Source organism: Botryllus schlosseri, chromosome 11, assembly GCF_051294905.1.
Source record: "Botryllus schlosseri isolate E-star chromosome 11, Bs_hap1, whole genome shotgun sequence".
In the NCBI taxonomy this organism is placed as follows: Eukaryota; Metazoa; Chordata; class Ascidiacea; order Stolidobranchia; family Styelidae; genus Botryllus; species Botryllus schlosseri.
In genome coordinates, this window is record NC_137246.1 from 17079170 (window position 1) to 17103387 (window position 24218).

Sequence of the window (24218 nt, forward strand, 5' to 3'; positions counted from 1 at the left end):
TGAGATAGATACGTGTATTAGATTCGAGAGATAGCATCCCGCGAATTGCAAAAAAATATGTATCAATTGATCAATCAAAAATATGGCCATAATCGTTCAACGTGCTAACCCGCAATACATCAAATAACGATACAATACGGTGATAATGACCAACATGATTGTTGAATGTCCCCCGTGCCGAGTAAGGGACTATGGACTACGGTTACTTCTACTTCAGTATGAGTAGCAACGCTGATTATTTCGACCACTTCTGACAACAACATAACAAAAACTTCCGAAGCATCCAAAATCCAATCTTGGAGAGCCAAAAGGCAGTTTACCCGCGCGCCCACGATCCACGCCCACAAGCTATACAATATGATATTAGGAAAATATTAAAGGTTAAAAGGTTAAAAAGCGCACTGCTAAAATAACAAGTTAGTATTATCACCATACACTAATTAACTGACTGCGATATAAAAAGGTAGCGAAAATCATTGGCGAGACGGACATATCATTGTGCTAACGTAACATAAACGACTTCAACGCCATGCAAAAATAGAATACGATCAAGAAGCGTCATCAAGTTCATACTGCCACAACTAAGAGGAACATCACAGTGCATAGGTTAGTTCGAAAAATACATTTGGTCATCGTATAATACCGCCGCGGACTATACCTACTGTACAAAAAACTGCCGGCATACGGCGCATTGCAGAAAGATTTGGCGGAAAAAGCAGCGTAAAACAAAGCACTTGGAGGTTGAAACTGTAAATCAATAACTACTATGATTTAAAACTATAATTGCAGCGAGTGGAACCGCCCGGTCATAAAACAAGCGTCAAGCATAACGACGCCTAAAGAAATAATTTCAATGACTGAGGTTATCCAAGTGTATTTGCGTGCTTGGATATATTGTGTCTTGTATTGCCCCGTGTTAGAAAACTCCCGACATATTTATGCTCTTGATTTGGTCCTCTAAATCGATGTCGTCTTCTTCGTCCACGACTGCCAACGTGAACAGGCCAGACTCCGGCGACGTGGAGGCGCTCGGTTTTCGAATCACGGGTCTGCTCTGAAAACGGGCGTACGTATTAATGTCAGCTCGGCATAAGGCGTACCAAAAGCCTTAAAATGAACGGGTGTTGATGGGCGGTACCAAGCGGGAATGAACGGACTTTCCGCACTTTCTCGGTCCAAGTCTGATGCAGTCAAGTTCAACAGCTCGACTGCAGTTATTACGTCATTTCCTTGTCAGAGCGCGCGGAAGTATTCTATTCCCGACGGAAAAGACTCGGCAGGTAGTGGAAGAAAAGTAAATCCGCATAACTTCAATCCTCGAATTGACAAAAGAGATTGACGGCCATATGCTTTTCACCGGTATAACTCAACATCGAGGTGTTGGTCGCGGTTAGGATAGTGTTTAAAACAAACATTTTTAAAACAAGGCCCTTGTTTCAAAAATGTTTTTTTTTCTAAGCTATGACGTCACGCATATTCAATTGTGACGTCATGGTGGATTGATATTCACAATTTAAAATACCGGGTAAATATAGCTCCTTTGACGAAATAGGCTTCCAACCCCTGTCATATTCGGACCAAAAATATCTTTAACCTGGACTTCATCGTCTTACAGCATTTTTACGATCGGCGGACATCATCATAAGAACATTCATTCCGTACCAATGACCTGTATCTACGCATTATAGCTGTTGAACCGACTATTTCGAGGGTTCCAACCATCTGATATCGTATACGTCGGCTATATCGGGTGGTAATCGTCGTCCGTAGGCTCGTAGATGTTATTGGAAAGTATTTACACAATTACGGCATCATTTTGCAACTTGAAAAGAAAAAAAAAAATTTTAAAAGGCCTCCGTTTAAATAAAACAATCATTTGTTTTCAATGCAACTCTAGTCGCGGTGATCATACTGATTGGGCGATACAAATATATCAGGATTCCGAAGATCCGCTGGATTGTAATGCTAAACACCCTAACCTTGATAAATCCGCGAACAGCGGATTCTGAACTGGCGGATAAATTTCCACATGACTCAGTGACATTTTGATCCGCGTCTCGATTCGAGTCAAGAGTCATCACGCGCTAATCTAATAAACAGAATAACTTCCCAATATGACGACAGTTCAAACCACTCGAGAATAATTAACGCAGAGCAAATACTTACGAAGCCCAGATAAGCAAACCAGGATGCTATAAAGGGCAGGCAAACCGAGGACACGGAAATTGATGCGTCAGCTATTACGGTAATTGATAAGAAAGTAAAATAAGACTACACTTCAACGTACGGCTACACTTCGCACGTTTGAACCGGGCCATTGTTTTGCGGCGCACGCGAAGACGATGGCGCAACTCGACACTCGAACTACTGAGTAATGTGGAAATAATCTTCAAGATTTACGGTGCCGATGCTCGATAAACAAATCGCAGACGAATACTCAAAATGATGTTGACATAAAATGGAAAATTATGTTGGCTTTTCGAAGCGCCACGTAAATCACAAAGTGTGTTAACTCTGAGGACGTTTATGGGGAAATTGTACAATGATTATAGTTACAATTAGTGTACCAGTGCGTCCAACGTACTGATGTTTATCTAAGCAAATCAACGACTAACTAGACAGAGAATTGTACTACATCATTTACATTTTACAACAACAACAATTGACAGTACATCGCTAGCCCGTAATCACTAATCACTTCATAAAAAGGCGACCCAGTTTGAGATGTCGATGTCGACATGCGCTATGAGAAACGTTATCTCCTCTCTCGAATACACGACCAAATACACATTCTCCTTCTCGAGAAAACGTTGCACAACTAATTTGGCTCAGTTCCAACCAGCGCAAGCAAAACCATACGAGCGCAAAATTATGGATTTGGGAAAAATAGTAATTACGGTGGCAAATTCTTCAATTAGTCATAATAGTTCTACCCACCGTGAATATTATGATTTGAAAGCTCAAATTTTGAACATCAATAACTTCGTTTCTACTGGTACGAATTTAGTCAAATCTACTGCGCATCGTTTTTTACAGACAATCTAACAATTCCATGAGCTAGACAGTATTATTAAATAAATCCTTAACATTTTCTCTTATAGCAATGCCACTATAGGTTGGAATTGAGCTAAAATTCGTGTGCCGCGTTTTTTAGGTAACCAAACAATTTTATCAAGTAGCCAGTAAAGTTCGAAAAAAAAGTTATTTTGAACAGCCCTAGTATACATAGCAGGGTTGTAATGACTCGAGTCGCTGTTTTATAGTGACTCGACTTGTACTCGAGTCATTTCGTTGAAATTTACTCGACTCGCGTCAATCTGTGTATTGACTCGACTTGTACTCGAGTGATTGCGCATGACTCGGACCAAGTCATATGACTTGAGACTGGGTCTACCAAGACAGGCATTTCATTGTAATTTTGAAGAACAGCAATGTTATCATACTATGATTATTTCGTCTATCAGTAGTACTACTGGTACTTGCAAATGCTGCCAGAAACTGTTGAAAGTTACGAAAATTATGAGAAGCATTCAATATCACCGAGCAGAGTTGCGTAAAGTGGGTTTCACATCATATCAACTCGGAACTGAACAGTCAACACAATGACTTGGACTAGGACTTGAGTCATGACTCGGACGCGACACTCTACTTTGCGACTTGGACTCGGTGGTGAATTGAAAATGACTCGACTCGACTCGAGTCAAAACTATAAAAGTGAGATTGACTTGTGGCTCGGAACCTTGCGACTTGGTTACAACCCTGATAAACAATGCAAAATGAGCCAAGCTCACAAGCTAAAATGTTCAGACATCCAACATTCTTATGCTTACAAGAATTAGGTTTGATTCGATATGAACTGAGCCTGATTTTTGTTGCGTTTCTGTCTAATTCGGATTTTAATGCAATTTACAAGTTATTACAAATTTAGTAATTTTAGTTCTAATTCTATCTAATTTCGAAAAGTTGGGTCTTTTCTAGTAGTCCAACTCCAAATCTGGCCACAAGTCGCTCATAGAATTCGTTTTAGTTCTTCGTGAAATATGGCAGTGTGTTAATAGTTTTTTTTCTCCAGTTCGGCTTATCTAGACTGTGTCTGGGGCTGGTTCACATCTGACTGGCGGACAGGTAACACTCAGATATTATGTCTTGATAGTGTTTACCTCTATCGAACATGCATGTCGGCAATGTTCCCTCTAATTTTTGACGAGTCTGCGCACACTCACCAACTTACTGCGCAGACCCTTGGACAACAGTGCGTAACGACTAAAAAAAAAGGTCATCACTTCGGATTTTTTGTGCGCAACTTGGATTTTCTGAGCGCAGAGGGCGTGTCAGCACTGCGCATTTGCGCAGCTAAGAAGGAACATTGCATGTAGGCTATCCCTCTTTCCTATGTCTCACTCAGGCATCCGGCCTGGACCGTCACGGCGTCTGTTCAACCATTGGGTATCGTGTCCGGAGTTTGAGTTCAAGTCTGCACCACGCAGGGTTGTAATGGCTCGAGTCACGATTTCCTGACGACTCGACTCGAGTCATTGCACAGCACGTGAACCAGGTCATATGACTCGAGAATCAGACAGCCAAGACCGACATTTCATTGTAATTTCGAAAAATCGTGATGTAGTCAGACTATTTGGACTTCGTCTATTGGTACTGGTACTTGAAAATACGACCAGAAAGTGCTAAAAGCGAGGAAATTTTGTATATTATAAATGCGAACCATTCGATATCACCAGAGTTATAAAAAGTGTATTTAACAAGACCTCGACTGGAAACTAAGCAGTCAACACAATGACTTGGACTCGAACTTGACTCAGTGGTGAATTGAAAATGACTCGACTTGATTTGAGTCAAAACTATAAAAGCGAGATTGACTAGTGACTCGGAGTCTTGTGACTTGGTTAAACAACTTTGGTAGCACATTCCATGTTTGAAGGCAGGTCGATTTAGGGGGGGAGATACATACAAAGGGGGTGATAGGGTATTGGAACATTGAGACAATTATATTTAATTTGCTGTTTGGTTTCTTGCCAATCTCAATGTACGCTCGATTTAATGCAAGTTAAAAAGTGGCGAAAAAGATCAAATCGGGGAAATATGCTTCACATTAACCCAATCGAACTTGCTCGCGAATTCTCTCAACTACTTTTCACTTGACAGCATCAGCAGGCCGATGCAAAATGAGTATTTCAGCGTCAAAAACAGATTGAAGTTGAAGTGGCATATACACAAAACTACTTGAGTAAGTGAACAAGTGGATAAACCTATTCAAGCACTATGAAAAGTAGAAGTACGTTGTTACTGATGACCTCCAAAATTAAGGGGGGAGATGAAGATGTGCCGAGAAGGATAAGGGGCGACGAGCGAAATTACCTCAGGAACAGCTGGTTTAGGGTAACAATAAAAATGTAAAAATTATAATTACAAAATGGAAAAAATAACAAAAGCGGCACTAAAAATGTAAACTTGACTCACCATCAACTGATCGACTTCGTTGGACTTGAACTGAATCGACGTTTCGTCGATATCCGTGGCCTGCGTCGACGTACTGGGCAGGAAAGTCAACACCCGGCTGTCGTATCCATTTTCGACTTCATCAACAACGTCGAAATCCGCCGTTTTAAACGACTCAGCACGGTACGAGACATCATTATCGGTCAGCGAATCAAAGCTTTTTGCCGGGCCCGGGTTTTTCCGAGCGTACCCCCGCTTTTTAGAATCGTCAGGCGCTGTTTTTGAATGCCCGGCCGAGGTCAAAACCGAGCTCAGATCTTCAGACTCGGATATTTCAAAGCTGGCGTCGACGCTAACGGGTGACATGTCATGCTCGTGTGGTCTACGGCTTTGATGCTCCGTCGGTATACGAGCAGGAGGGGCCATACGTATTGCGTCGTCGCGTGCGCGATATCCCACAGAACCATTTGTGTCGCGGTGGTGAGGTGCTACATTCGTATTTTGGCGTCTATTTTGTTCAGCGTGCGCATAATCACGTTTTAGAGGCGCATCTCTCTGATTGACCGCTGGATATTTACACCTGCCGTTCGTGTGTTCTAACTTAGGAGGCGGTGACGAAATCAAATGCGCGATGCTAGAATCGGTTACGTCCAAATCCGCGATGCTAGCGTAGTAACTGGGTTCGACCGCGTCTCCCTCGCCCATATTTTGAGGCGTCGGTTTCTGGGCGATTTCGATCTGTCTCGACTGGTCTCGAGCATCCCGATACCAGTCCGGGTTGATGCGCGTCAGCTCGGCCATTTTAGACACGGCGGTCTGCAGCTTGAGACCGCTTTCCGACCGTCTTTTGGCGTCGAAGTAGTCGTCGATCTGAAAAGTGGGCGGAATTTTAGAATGTCGGCGTCACCAACAGAGTGTGACACCAAGGTTTTAATGACTCGAGTCGCGATTGGTGGCTCGAATTGACTCGAGTCATTTCTTTATAACGAAAAAGGACTCAAATCGAGTCAATTTGTGTATGACATGTCAAAAAAAGTCAAAAATTTGTCAAAATTGTAGAGTTAGGTCAAAGAATGTCGAACTTGTTTACAAAGTCAAGTTTTTTTTGCAGTCTGCATTTCATTTGTATCGTAGATTTTGCACTGTCTGTGAACTTATCATTTGACATTTTACAGGTTGTAGCCAACTTTATAAGCCTACCGTTGTAGACGGCCCATTCTCTGCTCGTTGTGAATCCTAAACATTCAAATAAAACATATAAGTTGACACGGTCTTGCGCTCAACGTACCGCAATGTCATAACTGAAACAAGACTGTGTGGGCATTGCATGGTTCTTAAATCAAGAAGCGCATGATGAAAAATTGTGATGTAGACATCATTGTCAGAATGAAGCAACACGGTGTGTCACCAGCAGTGTACGCACAACTTCAGTGTTGTCGGCCAGCAACTGCTGCTGTTAAACGTTCATTCTCCATTCTTGGCCAGCTAGTCAGTAAGGACTGACACTTTCTACCCGAAAATGTAGGAAAGTATCTTTCGTTGTACTACAACAAATTTTAATATTTCTACCATAATACGTGATGTAACTACTGGAATTCTTCATAGGGCCAGATTTCGTTAAAATAAAGTTTTTTCGTGTAAAAATTTGTCAGTTTTTGAGTCGAAAATGTTTTTTCAGGTCAAACTACTTCGTAAACGCAGACAGTTCCAACCAGAAATGGAGATAAGTGGTACAATTCTAACATTATGTGGGAAAACACCTAATTTCCATACGTTAGATCAAAATTTTGTCAATATTAAGGTTTTTTTATTAGGTCAAACAATGTCAAAATATTGATTTTTTTAGGTCAGAAATTTCCGTTTTTTAGGTAAAAAAATCGCCCTACTCATGACTCAGATCAAGTGATATGACTCGAGACTGGGTCTACCAACACATGCATTTCATCGTAATTCCGAAGAATAGTCAAGTTACTACCCTATCATTGTTTCGTCTATCAGCACTGGTACTTGAAAATGCTACCTGAAACTGTTAAAAGTGGGGAAAATTAATATATCATGAATGTAAAGCATTCGATATCACCGAGCAGAATTGTAAAAGGTGGATTTCACATAACATAAACTAGGAACTGAACAGTCAACACAATGACTTGGACTCGAGTCGAAGCACTATAACTCGGACTCGACACTCTACTCCGTGACTTGGACTCGGACTTGACTCGAGTCAAAACTAGAAAAGTGAGATTGACTTGTGACTCGGTAGAAGTAGAAGTAGAATTAGCATAAAACAACAACCACTTGAGGCAGTAGTGCAAGTAGGCACAATCTACTTCAAGTACTTCGAAAAGTAGAAGTACTTCATTACTGAGCATCTCCGGAATTAATTTCGTGTCATGTCCGAATCCGAGTGTCGGTCTGATGATGGCTGAACTTTGTCCGAAAGTACCGTGGGTCACATGCAAGCCTTAATCCTAGACCGACTTGAAAATAATCCTTCTCATCTGATCCAAGTCCGTTTCTTCCAACTCGAAACACAAATCTGTGGCTGTCTCTGGTGAAAATCTTGTTGTAATGATGGGAATTCTGGTGTTTGATTGTCTGGTATAGTCAGTCAGTAAATAAAACATCACTTGATCACCCATCTTTTACACTACATATTGTGTCGCTCCTAATTTGTGTGTTTCTTGGTGCCTTAGTTGCTGGCCTAGTTGTGTTGCGCATTATAGAGCTCTTTTCAGTTAATAAAAGTCTTAGATAATGCATGTAATACAGGTCCTTATAGGTAATGCACTAGCCAACATGATTTATGAAGCGCGTAGACAAAATTAAACAAGAGTTTCAGCCCAGGCAGACATTATTTTATATCCAAGCAGCAACAACTAGATCATCCTAGTCTAATCAGACTAATTAGAGCTAAATTCCAGCAATCTAATTCTAATCGAATTTGTGAAATGTTCTACGCTCCAATTTCAATTCTAATCAAATTTCCGAGACGAGAGACGTAACTAGATGAATAAACAACCTCACGTCAAGCTTGATTTCGTGGCGAAGCCCTAAGCCGTTTTCTAAGCGTCTATCGGTCTTGGCATTGTTTGGGCCATTGCACGTCAAGGCAATATGCCCAGCCCATTCATATTAGCTGATTTTCCCGCGGTGGAATGCTGTTGCCAATAGTTGATATCGCTAAAGCCGTTTTGGTTAGTGAGGAAAAGTGATGTTGGGCACAGGAGAACAGTTTATATCTAAACAAAAACAACAATATGTTGAAACTGTAACGATTTCAGCATTTCAAAACGCCTTTCTTAGCATTCTTTCGAAATCTCAAATCAAGTCGCGGGCCGCAGAGTATGACCTCGCGCCTGTTGGTGACCCCTGCTGTATATGCTACAGAAGTGTATAGCGCGAAACCAGCCAAGCTTGCTTTTCGAGGATTCAGTCATTCTATTCCTAATCTAATTTGAAAAAAATTTGCAGCTGTAATTCTAATTCAAATCTAATTTGGAAAAGCTGAAAATCTTCTGGTTGTCCGAATTTGGCATAGGCATATATGCCGAAATCCGAATTCAACAGCGCTCAAGCATCACGCAGCGCAACAAACCTCGTTGATCTTCACTATCCCCCGTTCCTGATACTGTTCCAAACCGAGCAGTTTGAAGTACAACTCCTCCAGTTGATCCATGAGCTTCAGAGCGGGCCCGTAGATCTTCATATGATTTCGCAGCACGTCCGGAATGCATTCCTGCTTGCTGTAGCTGAAATGAGCGATCTGAAAAAGCGAATAACGATGAATCGCACGATGTATCGTGACTTGGTCTCGGGCAACGCGACTCACGATATACTTTTCCGGGTCCCTTGCGGCCAACGAGTCCGCGCACAGCTGACGAATCACAGGGGTGTACATATTATCGGCTTCCGTGTCCTGGAGGCAATGTTTTGACCCCTCGGAACAGATTACCAGTACCTGAAAGGCGTATTAAAACCGTTTGTCTTCTGATGATAAGCATGGATTTCATGATGTTGACAGGATTCGGATAAAATAAGGTATTATGATTATTTCAAAGCAGGATTTGGACACAAAATTTCCAATCGTTTCCAATTCCATGAGATTTTTAAACAGATTTGGTATTTGAAAAGCATTTTCGATTAGGACTTGGGAAATTCTAAATCCACTCCAATATAAAAACGTCAACATGAAATGTCACTTGAACACGAGAATTTCAGAGAAATTTTAGTATCTTGGTGTCGAAAATTGGAGCGGTATCCTGCCTTGTAGTGGCACGTTCTTTGACCACACAAAATATCGTGTATCAACAATCTTATCCAGGTAACATCATATTTGGTGACACGATTGTTGATAAACAATGTTCTTTTCAATTCCCTATTAGTTGCTGGCATTACTCCTTACGAGTGTCAGCCTAAAATATTTGGATTTATTTCATCATGCATACATTGTTCAATTGCATACTGAAATCGTATAAAAAAAAACACAGAAAATCACCTTGTCCGAGTTTTGAAGGTTGTTCAGAATATACTCGGGCCGGCTACGCGCCATCGTGTTCGCTTCCCAGATGTGGATTTTGACGGTGATGCCCAGGTCCCGTTGTAAGAACGAGCAAAACCAGTGCACCGCGTTCCTGTGCAGCTCGTGGTCGTCCGCGAACACGACGTAGACTTTTGCGCCGCGCGGCATTTCCACTGGAATGTCTTCCGAGTCCTCCGGCGGGTTTCGAGCGCTGAAGTGATCTGTGGGCATAAAATATAAAATGATAGATATAAACACAGAAAATGAAAACGTGTTTGAGTGATATCGATCATAAATCAAAAGCCGTTCCACCATCCCAGCTTGATTTTTCACCAGTTTATACACCGAATTGGATTTTACGCAGAGGTGGTTAGTTGGGCTGGGCAAAACCTGATTGATTCGATTCTGAATCACGTATTTCGCTTCGAGCCGAGTCGAGTATTCGAGTAACCCTCATTATGACATCACAACAGAATATACTATGTCAAAGTTCAAATATGTACATTTTATGCCACCACAAAGAATATTATGCCTGTTACCCGTAAACCGGGGTGGGGTCACTTAGGACAATTTTCAACAATTCCGCTTTTTATCTTGGAAATGCTAGGGTGTAGGGGAGGCAAGTTTTGTGTTTTTCAGGGGTCATGGAGCAAAGATTAGAATTACCTAATCCAAAATCTTCATGGTCATAAATAAATACCTCATTTTTGTAAATTATCCGTGTCCAAAGTTGCCCCGGCATGTGGGGTAACTTTGGACAATGTAGTTTTTTTGTATGCCTTTACTCTCTATTGTTTATGAAACCTCGTAAATGAGGCTTATTTGGTAAGAGTTGACGAGAGCAGTTGCTGAAACTGAAACAAAATAGTATATGTCGGGCCTATTTCATGATTTTTACCTAATTCCGCCCCACCCCCCCAAAAAAAATTAGGTAGTTAATGAAGGCTAATGCCCCCTTATTCATCCCTTATCACAATTTTCTCTCATGCCTTCACCAATTGGGCAATTGTCAGCAATCGACAGCAAACATTAAGCATGTTACCGTGATTTATTGCCGAATTCAAATATATTACTGTTCTTAAAAAGATACATTTTCCCTTTCCTATGTCCTCTGATGAATAATTTATTAACCTTCTCATGCCATTTTGAGAAGCCATCAGGCCGGTCATAAAGAATATAGTTGACACAGATGAAGCTTGACACTTCACTTTGACACACTTCACTTGACACTTCACTTCACTTTGACACAGATGAAGCAGCCACTTTGCAGAGCCCTAAATATCACATTTTCCACTGTCCAAAGTTACCCCGTTCTGATAAAATTTGACGGGGTAACTTTGGACATCACATTTTCTTGTATTGATCTAAGGGTGAGCCCACTGAGATTTTTGCCATGGACTAAGACTACTGATATCTGCTGCCAAGATTTGAATCTATGAATCACATGTTATCTATGTTTGGTTGTAAGAAGTTTCTTGGCCATCAATTTTGGGTCAAGTTTATCTGGTAGTGAGATGAATCCATCTTTTATTAAGACTACTTGTGGTACTGTTGCCTCATGAAAAAGAATTGGACATCCAGCGGCAACCCTTTTCCATCAATGACCATCTAAATCTTTTACTGCTTAGTGTCCAAAGTTACCCTTAAGTCCAAAGTTACCCCGGTTTACGGTATCCGTTTTGGCCATTTCCACAGGTTTTATCCAGAGCTAGTTACCTTTTACAATTTGAGATAAGTTTGCATCACTTTTATAATTAGCGATAGAAACACACGAAATAGCTCCTGTCTGTATCACAATAACAAAATGTGTTTTCATTCAAATATTCTACCTATTTGCAGTGTCGTCAGTCATTTCGCGTTTTGCAAAGACGCATCTCGCAATTCCAGAAGTGGCCAACCCCGGCTAACTGCTGAAAGTATACGACCAAATCTGCTTCTTAAAACTGCTAACTCGAGTCTTTCATTATGTACTTCCACTTGTAATTGAGTCTAAATTTTACGGCGTTACTTCTACTTCTACTTGAGCATCAACGCCAACTACTCTGACCAGTATGAATCATGTAGAAAGCTCAAGTATGTACCTTTTATGCGATCATAAAGAATACGATGCCACTTCTACTAGTTCATTACATTAAAGATTTTGCTATTTTTTGACACACCTATTTCATTGCGCAACGTGTCCAAGTCCAAGTCATTGTATTGACTGCTCAGTTTCCAGTTAAAGTCTTGTTAAAGCCACTTTTTACAACTCCGTTTGGCGATATCGTTTGCATTTATATTATACAAATTTTCCTCACTTTTACCAGTTTGTGGTCGCATTTTCAAGTACCAGTACCAGTAGACGAAATCCCAACAGTGTGGTTACTTTACTATTCTTCGAAATTACAATGAAATTTCGGTCTTGACCGTCTGAGTCTCGAGTCAGATGACTTGGTTCGAGTCACGTGCAATGACTCGAGTTCAAGTCGAGTCAATACACAGATTGACTTGAGTCGAGTCACTTTCATATTTTGAGAAAATGACTCGAGTCAAGTCGAGTCATCAGAAAAGTGTCACTCGAGTCATTACAACCCTGCGACAGAAAATCACATAGAGGGCGTACCAGAACACCAGGAACTTACACTCCGGCCGCAGCAGCTTCTTTTTGAAAATCCAAAACCCGCACCGGTGCCGAAAGCAGATGTACCACACGACAATGGCAGCGACGATCGGGACTATGACGCAAATTATGACGACCACTGCGGTCATGGCGGCTGACAGCAGCGGGATACACACTAGAGAAAGAATCGGAGCGTTGCCAGGCGTCAGAGTACAAACTACCAATCTCGTTAGTTCACGGTCGACTAACTACTAGTTCTAGTGAAGTGGTTCGTAACTAATGTTCCACGGAACTTTAGGGGTTCCATGAGCCAGTCTCAGAGGTTCCGTGGAGGTCAGATCACACACTCAACTCGTACATATGATTTACGATAGTCCATTGCAGTCATTGATTGCAGGCAATAGGCCCGGTCATTAAAATTTGGACTGTTTCGTCGGTACGTCGTGTGCATTGGCGAGCCCAGGAGAGGTTGCTGTTTGAAACCTATCTTCCATATTTAGAAGCTCCTCATTTCTGAACTGGTGTCTGAATGATAACCGCAGAAATCACACTGATTTTCATTAAATATTCATTGAAATTTGGGCAACTTTTTGCAACTTTTCTCCATTTTTTCAGACAAGTTTTTCGATTTTTCATGAAACTTTTTGCAACATATTTCGATTTTTCATGCAACCAACTTTTTATTGGAAATATTTGGCACTATATCTAAATAGATCGCTCGATTATTTCACTGTCGTCTAAATTTGAGGTCCTTTCTGATTTGACGTACATCAAGTCTAGACCGCCGAAAATTATACTTCACTGGGTCAATTTTTTCAGGCTATTGATTTTGTTGAAGTCGCCAACACTGAGTTTTGCTACAGTGCCTTGGATACGGAGCGTTTCGAGTGTCTCATACCCTGAAAATTTCAAGCAACTTGTCATAAATGCAACTTTGTAGTGCAACTTTTGTGAAAAACAAATGGAACATTTTGCTCCAACTTTTGTGTTTGTGTAAAATAAGGGCGCCAATGTTTGTGTAAAATAAGGGCAACTTTCCACGTTATTTGACTGCAACAAAAACTTGCCCTAATTATAATGCTTTCGTTTTGTGTGAAAATTACAATTCAATGGTTCAGTTCTTTTAAAACTATGTTCATCTAGTGTAAAAGTGATCTGTCCGAAGTGTATTGCCGTAGATTTTTGTTTTTAGGACTCGGAGAAAATTTAGGGTTCCCCCGAAGCCTCGCACATTAGCTCAAGTATTCCACGTCTCGCTAAAGGTTACGATTCACTGTTCTAGTGTCAGTTGCGGATTTTTGAAAATAGAGTAGTTTGATGGGGTTTCGTGTTTTTGAAATAGACCCTGTATCACAGTCCCTATAGCTTTCATAACAATACCCATTGCAGGAATGTATCGTTGCCGGAAAACCAAACTGTGTTATGTCCCATTTTAATATTTTGGAATTTTTTTCTGCTATCACTATTTGGCAGTGTTGGGATGACTCGAGTCATGACTTGACTCGAGTCAGACTCGAGTCACCTTTTTCGTATGACTTGACTTGACTCGAGTCAGTTTGCTAAAATGACTTGACTTGACTTGACTCGGCCTATCAGAAATGTGGATTGACTCGTGACTCGGGGCAAAATTCACGAGTCAATTTCAAGTCATCAAGTAATCGGCGTCGATCAAAACCCCTGCATCTTGTATATGGTCGGATTGTTCGCGTAACGCTGGTGTAACCGGTGAGAGCGACCAATCATTTAATGATCGTGCGTTTTACTGAGCCTCAATTGTTCTGTCACAAATAAATTGAACGCAAAGGAAGTGATCGAAGCTTACAGCTTACGTTGTCGTAAAATAGTATAGTAAAGTCATTTCTGTTCTCAGTTTTTACCTTAACCAAACCTCTTGTTTTATTGAAACTGAATTCGAATATAGTTTATATAGTCCTCAACCATTGGCGCAGGTTCGAATTGTATCATATCGATTTGTAAATGCGTAATGTATTGCATCTTATCAATTCGTATCCATTAAACTGAGATTTAGCAGTTATACGTATATGTGAGCAATACAGCGCCTTCTTGCGTTTATATTTAACTCTATATTCGTTCATCGGTTCAAAAGCAATGACCACTCAATCTGTATTTCTGACAGCTAGCAAAATGCAATGACGTTATCATGCCTAATACTTCGAAAAGGCAACTTGACTTGAATTGTGACTTGACTCGTGACTTGACTTGACTTGACTCGACTTGACTCGAGTCACCTCCAAAAATAGAGTGACTTGACTTGACTCGAGTCACCTTTGAAGATCGATTGACTTGACTTGACTCGAGTCAAAATGTGCAATGACTCGAAATGACTCGTGACTCGAAGGTAGTGACTTGATCCCAACACTGCTATTTGGACATAGATCTTTTGTTTTAACAGGGTTTCAAGTTCCTAAGTAGCATGAATTTCTAGTGAAGTGGACATATGAATCTGAATTTCCAAGGTAAATTCAAAACAAAACCGGTATATGTTCAAATTATATGGTCAAAGTCAAAATTTCCAAAAATGGACATAGGGCTGTTTGCTTTTCCAGCGACAACATACATGTTGTTACGATCCAAATCTCATGGTCTGTAATCGAGTTTACAGTTATAGCACCATAAGTCATTTTGAGTTGCTTGCAACTTCTAATGCAGCCAGATGAACTGCTAAAAGTAAGCACCTCATTGACCAAACCAACTTTTTGAAACTACTTACCCAAGAAATTTCCATACCTTCCTTGTTTTACTTCAACTTTAGGCAGTTTTGAGAGATCTTATAAATTACCACTTCCACTTGAGTAGCAACGCTGACTAACTCAACCCCATCTGGACCATAGCTGGATAATTCCAGTGCCACAGGCTGATGCTGGCCCGTAAACAGCGACTCCAGTAGTAAATCACAAACACCACGCTGATAGTGCGGTCCGAATGAGACGTGATGCTAACCTTGAAAATTGACAGGAATGTAGGTCCTCACGTTGTAGTCTTCCGCTTCGAGGTACACCTTGTACTCGACAGAGAGATTGGCGCTGGACGGCAGCGAGAAGAAGTGTACGCCGGACCTCTGCATAAACGAAAAAGCGAAATGTTGCCAGCATTTGCAGCGACCGAGGGACAGCCAAGCAAAAAAATTATATTGCAATTTGACCTGACCCGATTTGTGACTACAGGTGGACAAAATTGAGTATCTGATTGATAAAATTCCGATTTGAGTATTAGCCTAAGCTTCAATTCAATTCAACTATCGAAGTAACGCTCATTAAGACATAAAACCAGTAAGATTGCTTGATATCTTCAAATACGTACCTTTTAGACAATCCCAAAGTAAATAATACCAAGTATACTCAAACAAAAATTTGTCAGCACCGACCATGACATTCATATTCCACAAAAATGTCGTTTCATGCCCATTACCCAGCTACACTTTTTGAAGGCTACACTACACACCCTGTGCTACTTATGTTGAATGCAATGATAGAGGTTTCAAGTAGGGATATGGTGCGTACCCCTGTAAGGTTCTACGTGAACATGAACCTATGGCGTCATGTAACGTCATATTGCTAATTTTAACCCTACATTTCAGTAAAGCAATATATTAATATGCACAATATCTAGCAACGACTCAGTCCACATTATACCACAATGATGTAGTACATGGCGACTTTTACACATCACCAAAATGTATCAACTGGAACAAGCAAATAAATGCTATTATAATCTTCCGTCGCTTTGCCAACAATTTGATGCAGAACTTACAAAGGAACATAAGCTTTCACATTAACGGTCTGGGCTGGACTGGACAATGTATTCGGCGTCTGGCTATTGCTCTATTGATATTGATCAGAGTGTACAACAGGTTTCTATACTTGCTACCTCATAAACAAGTTTTAGAGTAGGCAACACCCCAATCGCACGGATTTGGTTTTTATGATACAATAAACACAATAAATCAAGGCGGATCCCGCTTACCAGATTTTTACATCAGACAACGGTGTATTGTTTACGTCAATTTCAGTTATTGGGATGTTGTGTGATTGCGGGCCAAGCTCACATCAGAGAGTCACTAAATATTCACAAATGGAAAGCTGAATATTTTGAGCAAACTTTTGTAACAAACCAAGTAAAATTTTTGAAACTGGCAAGGCTGGTATAGGCCAGCGACATGCAGAGTGCTCCAAAGTTGAAATGGAAAGAATCTGAACCAAAGATGTTATAATGACGTAAAAAATTGTAATAATGAAAAAGGTTCACAGTGCAGAACCTATCAAGGTTTGTTTGCGAATGCGAACCTCTAAATTTCTGAGGTTCACACGCAGAACGTGAACGTGAGCCTCACATTCACACCATCTCTAGTTTCAAGGTGTACAGGGGGTGAGGAAAATATCCAAACAGCTATTCTCGTTGCTTAAATATCTCATCAGATGATAGGGAGTCCACGCGCGTAGCCAGTTGAGAAAAAAGGATTGAGAGGTGAATCAAAAGGGTGGGGAGAAGATGTATTTTGAAAACAGACAATGTTCTAAATTTGAATAGAATGATCGGATCGAATCTATGTACAAATGCCAGCGTACCAAGGATCAGATAATCTTGCTCTTGTATCGTGTTAACATCTTTAGCATAAACATATGCCAGTTTAAAAGCTACGGCAAGTTACATTACAGATGTATATGGATTTTATTCAGTTTAGTACTGGTATGTGCATAATGACTTACTAACAAAGCAGGGGATGACTGAATTTGTGACTGAATACGAAAGCATAATCTGGCATGAAAAATATGCGAATGCATTCAGAATAAGCGATAAGCAGATTACTCTCTCCGAGAGAACAATCAAGGGGTAGAGTCGGTACCCCGAAGAGTTGATTCGAACGGAGACATTCAAGCAGATTACTAACCGCGGTAGGTTCGAAACTGGCCAACAGAACGCTGCACCGATCGCCATCTTCCCAGGAGCCTTCACAAAAGACAATTTCAAACGAGCTGCCATATTCTGGCGTCGCCAGGTAATGAAGTTTCACTGTGCGGTTATAGCAATACAATTCCTCCACGGTGATGCTTAGACGCCTGTTCTTGTCTTCTGTAAGGTTGATGGCAGGAGGTGAGATGCAGTTCGGCAGCAAACAGGGGGTGATCACGTGGATCAAAGTATTGAGTTTTAACGGTGACTACATTACCAACTCTGTAGATAGATTACTTTCAAACATCAAAAATTTTCGGACTCTCTGCCAGGAAAGCATCAGCGAAGAAGCGCTAGTTACTGCATGACAAAATATCCTTCGCATTCACACGATCCGTGATTTAGTGTTTTCACTTACAATTATTATTCGAGATTTTGCTTCTCAGCAGAAACTTTATTCTTAACTTGATTTAAAAGTTATTTTCCGCTAATCAACTCAAGTCACTTCCTCCCAATATTCAAACCAGATCCGCTTATCGGAACAACCACAACACTAGCTGATTCCACACTCACCGATGCACGTAGTGACATCTTGAAGTTCCTTAGCGGCGCAAGCTGAAATGAAGGAGACAGTCAACGACAAAGACGAATATATTCGAGGATAGGAAGGCGATAATATATGGAATCTGAAAATGTAGACTGGAGATGAAGATGGATTTGAACTCGAAAACTGATATCAATTTGGACTTAATGATGCGAAGGGAATTAAGGTTTGGAATTAGGATCGGAATTTGCCACGTAAATAGCAATTCCGGCTTAAAACCTCGTTTGTTCAAATTGGATGACAAATAACTTGGAAGTGACAGTTTCATGATCGAAAAATTAAATTTTACCACTTCATTCTGATTCAACTCAATTTTTCTACTAGCAAGGGGTTAAAATCTTCTAAGTTTTGGTTAGATGGTTATATGCATCCTTCCGACAGTTCTGAGTCATTGCATAGATAATGCTATAATAGCATGTGGCAGCGCTTTGAGAGTATGCAGAGCACATAACTATTATGTAACTGCACTGATTCCAAAAATATATAGTTTAAGAACACTGGAATCCACTCGAATTCCACCTTCGGATGGTCTACCCCAACGTCATCTTGTCGATATATGTTAATCTCGTATGCTCTCCGAGACCCCCAGTTTTAGAAGCACTGATATTGAGGATGATCATGCATTTCTTCACCAAGTACGCACGCTTACAAATGTACAAACTCACATGGTATCGATACTTTAAATAGAGTCCACACGTTATTGAAAGGTACGCTGTGCACCATGGCATTGTATGATTTTCCCGGTTTGACCTCAGGCGTGTTTGAGCCACGGCCGAAGCAGTCGTAATAGAACAGCACCTGAATGCAGATTCCAATTGCATCTCGAGATTTAGAGAAGCTTGCAGCATTTCAACACCGTGATCAAGCCAGAAGAAGGCGAATAGCTACTAACCTTTAAATGCCTCTCACTTAGATCGGTGTTGATCTCAAAGCACTGTATGTGTGAATCGCTTCCTTCGGGGTGCACTTGGACTTCGTAACCCGTCAAATCCTTGATACTCGCTTTTTAGGTGAGCGGAAATACAAGATGAGAATACATTACCACTGTACTTTCAGTAACCTGAAAGCTCTATTGCAAAAAAACAGATGGCGTCAAGAAACAAAAGAGCCATTAAATACCAAAACCTGGATAACTTTACCGGGATAAACAAATAATCAACTGAAAAGAAGGGTAAATATATAATATCACCACCATTCAGAGAGCCGTCTATAATGGTAGCGTTTCGGATTTAGAAATCTGTGTATTCGGTTGGGATTACACACGGGTTCAAATTTACTTACACAAATTACCAATATTTTCATGAGATGCTATTTTTAAAAGCCTTTGGGGCAATCGGTCGGCCATGCGAAACAATTTTTGCCAGCATATTCAGCTTCAGTGTAAACAGGTATTTCGACCCATCTGTTGCTGATAAGAAGCACAATCATGCGCAGCTTCATGCATTATTGCACAATTCCTTTTGCGGTTCGAAATATGCAATGACCGTAATCATACCGACCAACATATGACTGTCATTCATCAAACAAAAAATAGGCCTATCACTCACTTTACAACATAAACTCAGAAACATACATCACCATACTCACAGTCACGACTTGGTTTCCAGGTAAAATTCAAAGCAAGTTTCACGTCTCCCGTAACAGGGTCAATGTATTTGTACCACTCTTGACCAGGCAACGCGGGACGGGCCGGCGCCGAAGGTGTTCCACTTGAATTTTGCACACGGTCGTTATAACACTTCCCCACTGCAAAACCAGGTCCCATTAGCCGGCCCCGGGATTTCAATACAATCAGAACTCACAAGGCATAGAGTACGGTGACCCGGTGACCTTGCATTGAACGATATGATTCTGACCGTTAATCACCGACACTGTAGTGCAATTATTCACACAGGGTCTACGTGTTGGACGACCACCTGTAAAAACAAAGCATGCTATTATCAAGCGATTGGTAGGATGGGCAGAATGATTTGAGTGCCGCAATCGAAGTCAAATCGGGTAATATAATTGTACTAACTCGAGCTGAGTTGTGAGAAACAAATTAAAACCCTCAGATGGTGATACCACATCATCTGACACATGTAACATACATAGGCCTACATGTTGTATACCAAGCTGTGCAGTGTGCACGCTCCACGTATCTATATACTCTTCTGATGTCGCAATGAGTGACACTCGAATACTCGACGCCTAATACTTACTTCGGGATCATACATAATAATCCCATAAAATCAATATCTTCCATCGCTCGCAAGGGAATATAAGCTTACGCCTTAACGGTCTAAGCCGTATTCGGCATCTGAGTATCGCTACGTTGATTTTGAGCATAGTGTAAAACGGGCTTCTATACTGGCTACCGATATTACCCCATTAACAAGTTATACAGCAGTAGCCAACACTTCCTTCGCACAGATTGGGTTTTTATGATACAATAAACATGAAATCAAGATTGACCCCGTATGCCTGCTAGATTTTTTCACATCTGACAGCGATATCAATTTCATTGATTGGCTGAATAAGCATGATTCGCTGACTACCTACATGTAGTGTATTTCGCTCTTGATGATGTGTGACTGCGGGTCAAGCTCACAGCATAGAGTCACTAAATATTCACAAACTGAAAGCTGGATATTACGAGCAAACTTTTATAACAAAGCAAGTAACATTTTTGAGATTGTCAAGGTGCATGCTAGTTTAGTGTTGATTTATTATGCTGCCAGCGCCATTGATAGAGTGTTATGTTATAATAAAGTGAAAATTGTAATATATGGAAAAGGTTCACAGTGCAGAACCTTCCAAGGTTCGTTTGTGAACGTGAACCTGCAAATTTCTGAGATTCCCACACAGAACGCGAACGTGAACCTCACGTTCACACCATCCCTAGCGGTTACAATAACTTAATTATTATCAGTACTATAGCTTTACAGTACAGATACGAACAGCGGAGTAAAATGATGCACCCCCCCCCCATATAGAAATACCAACTTGGAATTGTGTGCTCCTCACAAAAAGAAATTTGTTTCTGGTACGTTTGGGAGCTTCCAATATCTTTCCACTATACCGACAATCCTGATGGGAGGTCAAGAAATAACAGCATGCAACAAAGTGACTATATTAACAATTGGCCCACCCAAAGATGTATCAATATTTATAACTTGCCCTAAATTTTCGAAAACACCGCCTCCACCATCTCTAATGGTGAATCTGATCATGTGGGCTGAGAAAGGATACATATTTCATTCATAGTATTATGTGAAACTATGTATATAAATAACGAAATTCAAAACATGACCGCTATATAGCGATTTTGGTGCATATAGCAAGGCAATATGATAAAGTAGATTAGTCTGGAGTTCACCAGAAATGGACAATTGTACATGGGCAGTGTAAGATGGGTATTTGGCGTCCAGTTAGGCCACATAAGTCATCGAAATGCGGCTGTGAATAGCAGAAAGGTTGGCCACCCCTGTACTACACCAATTGTCAGTTATCAAATAAAAACCGTTTCTTACCAGGAATCACACAGACTGTCAGACTGTGTAGTTCTTCGTTTGAACAATCTAAACACGAGATAGGACGCAATCATTCCTAAAATCCTGCTACACAGAATGTATCAACTCACCAGGAACATCGACATGTATAGTAGTCCCTTGCGAAGAATTTTGACTCAGAGGTAGCGTTAATATGGATACAGTTATGTTGGAGCCGAGAGTGATTTCACCTTCACTTTTACCGAAACAATCGTAGTGGAAAACACTCTAGGAATATGAAAATGAAGCAGACTGAAAATCATGGCCACAACCCAAAACTGAAGCAGTCAGAGCTGATAAATGTTCTGTCAAAGTACAGCCAGAAATTATCAAAGATATGTTTCATATAAATATATACCTAGTAATCCTACAGGGCTATGTACATAGTAAGCACACAATACAGACCAGATAAAATGCTACAGATCCCTTAAAATATAATGTACCTTAAAAGCCACAGAAAAATATTGTGGAAGCCCCACATTTCAATCTAATCGCACACGTTTTGAAAATCATAGTTCATGAATCATTGGTCCACGACAAACAAACCGTCAAAGTAAGCGACAACAATTTTGCTAAGCTGACACTGCTAAGTAAAATCATCAGAATTCACGAGTTCAATTATGGTTGAAACGAGACATACTTCTTTCAGTGGTTTCAGATTCTCCGTTCTGTCAATGTGGTAACATTTGGTAGAGCTGTGTCCAGTTTCACTTTCGGTAATCTCAATTTTGAAACCCTTCAAATTTTCGTTTGTCGCTGTAAAGCAAGGATTGAGAGAGTGATTTGGGTGATAAGGGGCGAGGTTGTGCTATTGCCATCACTGATCGAGACACCAGAAACGGACTCATATCGGTGAGCCCATTTCACCTCAGTGAGTCAATAGCATCACATTTGAAGTGCTTGGAGTGAAACTTCACAATGAAACCGAAACCAAATACCTCGCCCGGCTAACCTCATATATCACCAAATAAATCATAATGACGGGTAGAATTAGGATTTGAACACCTACTTCCATCATGTAGGCCTATTGACCATGGCAAACAGGAAAACTCTGCACATGAGTAACGCGTTGCGCTTACCGTTAGCATTCGGAGACCATTCGAGGTGCAATGCTAATTTTTCAGCGCCGTCTTCGTTGCTTGTAAACTTTTCCAAATACACATCGACAATCTCAACATCTTGACCGGCGTCAGTCGATGTTGCCAAATTTTCACAGTCTATTTATAGAAACAGTTATGCAATTACTGAAAGGTCAAGGATGACAGTGATGCAAGGTGTGAAAGACATGTTGTAGTACTAAAACACCACCGGAAATATTAACTTGATATATTAGGTCAGGTTACTAACAATATTACAATAATATAGCTTGGCTTATTAATCCTCATCAGTATTAATGGAGGATCTAAACAGCACTTTTGCTAAAGTACTAGTACCGGTAATTCAATGCAATAATTCAGAAAGCATGAGATTGATCAGCTGTAGTGACTATAGCGGAAATGATGACATTTAGAAACCAATCATCATATCATAGTGAAATTGGCTGCACGTGATAAATTAGCTAAATAATGATATCACAAGCCATTATAGTGCCGCTTAGCGCGATCTTAACCGACTGAATAACTTCAAGTAACTGACATCAATGAAAGCAGACAAGTAATGCACGCAGACATATACAAACAAAGGACATACAACACATATTCAGAAATTATTTTTAATTTTGAGGATGAATATTAAAAGAAAGATGTGCAGTAGGGTTGTTCAGATTTGAAAAATTGTCAGGAAACTTCGATGCTTGTGACCAAAATGACGGTTTAGTACATAAAAACACTTTTATGAGCAATTTTGGTCATCTTCATTGTGATCTTCTATACCACAAAAACCCCCCAAAGATCCATGGGGCAATTCTCCTTACTACTTGATATGTAATGTTGACCACGACACCGTTTTATAGCTTTTGTGACGTTATCAGTTGAAAACGGCTGTGTAGAGATAATATATTGCAATAAAAAAGTCATGTTTTCAAAATTGTACTTGAATGCAGTCCTATTGAGGCCACATGCTTTACAGGACTGCATTTAAATAACATTTTGAAAACATATCTATTTTATTGCAATATCTCGTCTCTACATGGCCGTTTTCGAATGATAACGTCACCAAAGCTATAAACCGGTGACATGGTCCACACTACAGATCAAGCAGTAAGGAGAATTGCCCCGTGCATCTTTGGGGGCCTTTCGGGGATAGAAGATCACGACGAAGATGACCAAAATTGATCATATAAGTGTTTTTATGTATCAAACCATCATTTGGGTCACAAGCATCGAAATTTCCTGACAATTTTTCAAATCTGAACAACCCTAATGTGCAGTATCTGCCTACCATCAACACTGCAAGTTGGAACCGGATCAGTTGTAGGCGTACAGACTTGTGATATACAATCCGGCGATCCTGATTTGATTTGCACAGTGTCCCGTTCAAAAACTCTGATGCCAGCAGCAATGTAACATCCAGAAAAGGCCACCAGCAGAGGCAATAAGGAATTACCCGTCATTCTACACTAGCTCAAGTGACTATCTAGAACAGGCAGCTAGAACAAACCCA

At 40.6% G+C, this 24218-nt stretch overlaps 1 protein-coding gene across 1 annotated transcript; it reads right to left on the reverse strand.

The window, feature by feature from the left end:
* On the reverse strand, nt 1–24168 carry LOC145450170 (uncharacterized). The gene is made up of 18 exons (XM_080328668.1): nt 23997–24168; nt 22697–22834; nt 22258–22373; nt 21710–21845; nt 21600–21647; nt 19890–20003; nt 19675–19833; nt 18980–19089; nt 18753–18885; nt 18057–18098; nt 17482–17663; nt 15534–15651; nt 12595–12747; nt 9950–10194; nt 9284–9412; nt 9050–9217; nt 5476–6324; nt 1–1054 (listed from the first exon to the last, which is right to left on the reverse strand). The coding sequence occupies exons 1-18, from the start codon at nt 24166–24168 to the stop codon at nt 917–919; spliced, it is 3150 nt and encodes a 1049-aa protein (XP_080184794.1). The 3' UTR covers nt 1–916.
* Between the last annotated feature and the right edge of the window lie 50 nt (nt 24169–24218).